General features: G+C 37.3%; 1 protein-coding gene across 1 annotated transcript in view; it reads right to left on the bottom strand.

Moving 5' to 3' along the window:
• Positions 1 to 3,573: 3,573 nt before the first annotated feature.
• Positions 3,574 to 6,184, bottom strand: part of mvb12bb (multivesicular body subunit 12Bb) — a 46,260-nt gene continuing 43,649 nt past the window's right edge. The window contains exon 10 of the mRNA XM_024274521.2: positions 3,574 to 5,176. Coding sequence (XP_024130289.1) covers positions 5,135 to 5,176 — 42 coding nt within the window. The 3' untranslated portion in view covers positions 3,574 to 5,134. The remainder of the gene's footprint in view (positions 5,177 to 6,184) is intronic.

Genomic DNA, 6,184 nt, shown 5'->3' with positions numbered 1-6,184 from the left:
ATTTTTTTATCTAACATTGCTGAGGCAGAACGCGGCTGCTCAACATTTTTAAGACAGACAGCCTGAGGCCACAGACCAGGGATTTGAACCAGAGATCCAGCAGAGCTTTGTGAGGTCAAGATCTGTCAAACAGCAAACCGTACGGAGTTTAAGGGAGAGGATTTCTTCAAAGCTCCGAACTGAACAGGAAATAAAGAATAAATATTGATACTAAAGTAGACATTTGGGTTTTATCTTCCTTAGTGTAATGACTGATCATAGGAGCAAGTTTTTCTGAACAATTCAAAAGGAGCTTTTCGATGACACACATGCTCTTTGGGGCTGTGGGAATCACAGCAAACTAAACTTGATGCTATCTAGATGTTTTCCTTCCTGGGTTCATGTGCCTAGTTACCACTTGGTCAACCTCGTGCCCTGTGAACTGACCCTGTCCTCCCTCAGAGGTTTGAAAGCAAAAGAAACCCAATCCTCCGGGGAGCGCTCCGACTAACAAGAAAACTGCTGGCCCGAATCTCTCAGAAGTGCTGTGTTTTCCCACTGGACCACTTTCAGCTTAATAAACATCTTAACTAGCCAGAGGTCCCACAGGAGCTGCTGGGAAATCCTACGGGCAGCCAGAGCTCAGGAGCTGGCCTTTTATTACATCCAGGTGGCAGTTCGGAAAAAAAATGCTGGCTGACCATAAATGTCCAATAAAATGCAAGTGGCACCTCGGAGGGTGGACAGGGTCAGTGCACCTGTCTGAGGACGAAAAATTCCATCCACTTCCCCTCGTGTCCGTTCAGTTTGATGTCACACGCTGCTGTGCAACCACAGCACCGGCGGAGCGGGACTAAAAGGGGCATCCGGTCCCAGAGGTTTCAGCTAGAGGGTCAAAGAGATACAAAACTTGTTTAAAATAACCTTAAAACGACCGACGACTGAATTTATTTTCAGCAAAAAGTAAGAAATTCAACTATTTTTTTGGCTTTCAAATAGATTGTACGCTAAGTTTGAAGAGAAAGTGGTTTCATCCATATCTACACCAATGGACATCAAGGGGTTAAAAAAAGTCCAAAAAAGTGATGATAAAACAGAGGAAAAAACATAAAAACATCACAGCAAACAACAAAGAAAAAGTCATAAAAACAACTGTAAAAACTTAAAACAAAAGAATAAGTAAATTCACAGAGAAGTAGGGGAACAAACTGTGACCAAAAAGGTATAAAAGACCCATTAAAACACTGACATGTTGAGTAAATGTATTTTACAGTTGCAAAAACAACAACAACATTAATTGAAACTAAAAACACACAACAAAAGTAAGAAACTCACAAAAAACACAAAAGAAGTCTTCAAACCACAAAGAAATAGAAAGTTGTTTAATTACTAACAGCTCATTTCTGCAACTGTCTGAAAACAACTTCAAAAAGTTACAGACATGATGTCAGACTTCTGGATATATCTATCTATCTATATATATATATATATATATAGATAGATAGATAGATAGATACATATATATATGTAACTATAGTTTATACACACATATATAAAGGGTTTCTTTTTCTATTTTGCACCTCAACTGTCCCCGCCCACATTCGCGTCCACGGGGAGGGTTAATTGTCCGGCAGGTCCCGGTAGGACCTGGTCTCTATATTGTCCCTTTGATCTGACTTGAAAGGATTTAATTGATTTCTGTGTTCCGAGCGGTGTCAGAGGGAAGAGAGGGGGAAAAGATGCTTGCTGGTCAATTCACAACATGTGCAGAATATCTGAAGGAAAGGGGGGTGAAGAGAGAGATCACTTCACACCTGACTACATCCCTGCACAATTACAGTAATGTGGCTCATGTGGGCCGGCTGCCGTGGCAGAGAAGAGAGGGGGGGGCTATATGAGGGGGAGGAAAAAGGTGGGTCTCTACTCTGGGAGATCACTCATCTTACCTCAGCGGAGGTATGGATGGACAGATATAATGTACAACTCCCCTCTGAGTGCAGTCTGGGGGCTTGTTAAGGTGGCTGCAGGCTGAAGACCACACGTCTAAACCACATTGTGAGTGGTGGTGAAGCTCTCCGGCGCTTAGTGACGTCAAGGGGGAGTGGGGGGTAAGGAGAGCATGAACAGATAAGTGTGTTAGCTCTGAGGGAATCTGTTTCTTCAGTCATATAAAAGAATTTTTCTCTCAAAATCAAATTAAGTCAAAATATCTGTGTCAAAACATGCACTAATAACTCCACCAAACGTCACATTTTATACAGTCTTCCAGCTGAAAGTCCAGTTCTGGTCTGGACCTGCTTTGACGACCCCCCCTTTGCCTTTTACTCCTTCACCTCACTCCATCTCTGGTCACCTCAGCTCAAGGGGAAACAGGGCTGTCAGAGGGAGAGTGGCAGGCTAAGCCCGTCTTAACACGGCACCTCAAACCACCTCATAAATACAGGCTTCCTTTTCTAATTTCCAAGCAGCCTATCCACCTCGGCCTACATGCGTACACACTGCTGCATGTCATGGGCGAGGGTGTGAGTTTAAAAATGACCGTAGGACATCTGGTGGACTCGCGGAGGGTGGAGCTTTGATCTGCTGCTCTGTGGTTTTCATTCAGCCGGTCCTCCCTCTGCAGGTAAACATAGCAGCACAAAAACCCAGCAGCTTTAGGTGCGATTGGTATGATGAGACTTAAATACTTTTTGATCTGCAGAAAACTAAACATGAAAGAAATTCAATAATTGATTTAAAGTAATTAAAAATAAAAAAATTAAAGAAAAATTGCTCTTTCTTAATGCGCTAAATACAACATATTTGCATTTTGACATTAAACTAACCATTTTTGAAGCCAAAACAACAATTTGCAACCTCAATTATGTTTTTTTTTTTGGACCTGTTGTCAAATAGATTTCACATTTTCAGCCGTCTTTTGTTGTCATGTTAACAAAATAGCTTTCAATAAGAAATATTACTCAAAAAACCTGTTGGATCGCTGAGGTTTTTAAGCTACATCAGATGTGTGGGCTTTGCTATCATCAGTAATGCAGACCGTCATGTGTGCAGGAATGATCAGAAGCAATAAGCCAGATGCTTTCTTTCTCTCTCTGGATGAAAGAAAAAGATTTCCATCAGTGAAAAAAACGAAAGAATTTGGAGCTTTAACTCAATTTTAAAACAGCGAAAGGTTGAAAAAAATAGAATATATACTCATGTTTTTGTTTTTTTTATTGTACTTCAGACCTAGTAAGTGCATAAAAACTGTCTTTGTGAGTCACTCTGAAGATTGCAGCTGCTTTTTATAAAGGATGTGAGGGTCTAGAACACATAAATCTTAGACTTTTTCTACAATTTAAAAAAAGAAAATACGACAAAATTCACAAGTTTTTCCCCATTATTTAGTTTTTACATTTATTTGTAACACAACCCTTCTAAATACTAAATATATATATACACATAGGCCAAAAATGATCATCATATTGCTTATTTTATTAAGCAATATGTAGGAATTGTCAGTTCAAAATAAGAAAACATATATATATATACAAACTGACAATTTCTTAAGTTTAAAAAAGCGACATTATGGAGGTAAAAAGAAAGAAAAACACATTTTTTAAATACTTTTTTATTTTTAATTACAGCATATGACTTTGTATCTGGCAAGCATAGTATTTGTAGCAGAAATGTTCTAAACACCCATTCTTACCTCAACAGTATTTCAGAGTTTAATTTTATATTACAAGAAAATCTACACATATTTGTACATGGCTGTGTTGTGTTTAATTGTATAGATTGACTGCCCCGTTAACTGAAAATTATTAAATGAAAGGGAAAAAAAGGCTATATAAGTAAATCTTTAAATTATTACATTTTGTGGCATGTTTAGTTGTATTTTTCATAAGTAACTATAAAATTGATGACAAAAACAAAACCAAAAAATGTTTAAGGTAAGTCTGAGTGATGTGTTTTCATTTCAGGAAATCCTAAAGCCAAACGGGAAAAGAGTTAGCGCCGCTCAGCAGTTCAGTAGTGGGAGTTTGGATACATATGGCACGCTCTATATATGCCGCATTAAAACAGCAGGGAGGAAATCTGCTGGAGCCTGTCGCTGTGCTGCTGTGCTCCGGGGCATCACTGACATGAGTGTCACCTTCGTGAAGGAGCGTGAAAGCTGCTCCCTCTGCAGAGGATTCCTCCGACCGTCACTCTGATTTTAGCTGCAGAACAGAGTCACACACGCTCGCTGCGGGTTGTCATGTGCTATATGCCTCACTAAACACCTGTGAGTATTAAAAGCCATTAGGAACTTTGTTAGCAAAATAATTCCCCACACTGTTCACACAAAGCCTCGTTTCACAAACGGAGCAGAAGGAAAGACCAATTTACAGAAATGAATGTGTTTTTCCTGCTAAACATCTTCTCACTGTGTATTCCAGAATAAACAACTCACAATGATTTATATGATACAGATTGTTGTAAAAAAAAATAAATGCTTTTTGCACATTAAAGTGTTCAGCTCAGTCTATACAAATTTGAATTTTTATGCAAATAAATACATTTTTAAAATGATTTTTCGCCAAATTATAATATAGATTATTCATAAATGTCATTTTTAAACAAAAAAATAAACTGTGACTGAGTGAAGGAGTTCCTGCTGATGTGGGTGGATGTCTTAAGGAAAAAATCTCTGTCCGTTCTTGCTGCACGCTGCTCATGAGAAACTTCTTGATGGAGAGACGTTTGTTCTGGAGGCACCAGAGGAATCTCGTCTCTTTGATGAAGCTCTGCTCTTTCTTTTTATCCTACCTGACTGCATCTCACTGTCAACAGACCAATGCTATTTCACTTTAACAAATGCATTTACTTAACTGTGAGCAACTTTTATGAGTCACAGAACTCATCTTGTAGTCCTCCATTTATAGAATCTACATCAAATGCAAATAACTGCAGAAAAAATGCAAAATTATATAATTTTATTGAAAACAAAAAAGATGTTGAGGTACTTTTTGGGATACAATGTCACACAAAAAACAGTTTAATCCATGGAAAACCAAAAAACAATTTGAGCAAAAAAACAATAGATCATCATTGGGCTTTGAGTCATTTAATTAACAATTTCTTTTACACATCATCACCGTTGGTTTTCTGTTCTGTTGCAGACAGCAGGGGACTACAGAGCGACACTTCTCTCTGTGCCAAAGTTGTAGTGAAACTGTAAAAAGAAGAAGTAACAAACTGTCACAACTCAATAAAAGCATTAAAAAGGGAGATACTAGGCATTAATTGGAGAGGCAAAACAATTAAAGATTAAAAAAAATGCATACATATACAATGCAAACATAATCCAAATAGTTGGAATATATTTATTGTTTAAATACCTTAAAATAGCCAGCAGAGCACTAGTTTTTTACCAAAGGAATCCAGCTTCAGATAATACAAAGAACTACTGCCCCCTTGTGGCAATTAATGAGAACAGCATCATGACAACAATCTTTGATAAGATAGTTTTCGACAAATTTCTTCTGATGTAAAATAAAAAAAAAGTTTTTTTTAAAAAACTACAACAAATATTTAAATGAATATACTGTTATAGAAAATAGATTTTTTAATATTAAAGTAAATTAAGTCTTCAGATATTTTTTTTTTATTTTGTATTTTTGCAGAAGTTCAATCTGAGCTAAATTAATAAACGTCTATAGTGACACTGCATAGAGCTTTAGGCCCATGATGAAGACCTAAAGGCGACACATGACAGTTTTCTCCCCTCACTGTTCAAATATGTGCTTCCAACCATCACAGTAATTATAGTTTTAAATGCCACATTCATTTCTGGCTTCATGTTAGCTGTCACAAAAACTGCTGCCATGCTGTGAGATAAAAGTTCCATTTGAGAAGAAAAATACTGTTTTAACTGCTACTGACCATGAGTTATAACCCCGGATGGGTATTAGAAGAGGAAAAAGGCTGGTTCAAAGTGTCTCTAAATCTCCACTTGCTCTCATCACCAACCTCAGAATTTAATCTAATACATTTTCCCAAAATGTGCTCCACAGGGTCATATTTTTCCCCCAAAAATGATTAAATGATGGTCTAACTTAGAAAAGAAGTGAAATAATCAAAAGAATTACAATTTATGGTCCCAAAAGTTTCAAAAAATAAATGAAGCAAATGAGGTTTGCTTGGAAATGTTCAACTTCTCTTGCAAAAAAAAAAAAAAAAA

This window comes from Oryzias melastigma, linkage group LG9 (genome assembly GCF_002922805.2).
Source record: "Oryzias melastigma strain HK-1 linkage group LG9, ASM292280v2, whole genome shotgun sequence".
NCBI classification, from domain to species: domain Eukaryota; kingdom Metazoa; phylum Chordata; class Actinopteri; order Beloniformes; family Adrianichthyidae; genus Oryzias; species Oryzias melastigma.
The sequence above is the reverse complement of the archived record's forward strand: the minus strand, read 5'-3'. Positions and strand labels throughout refer to the sequence as shown.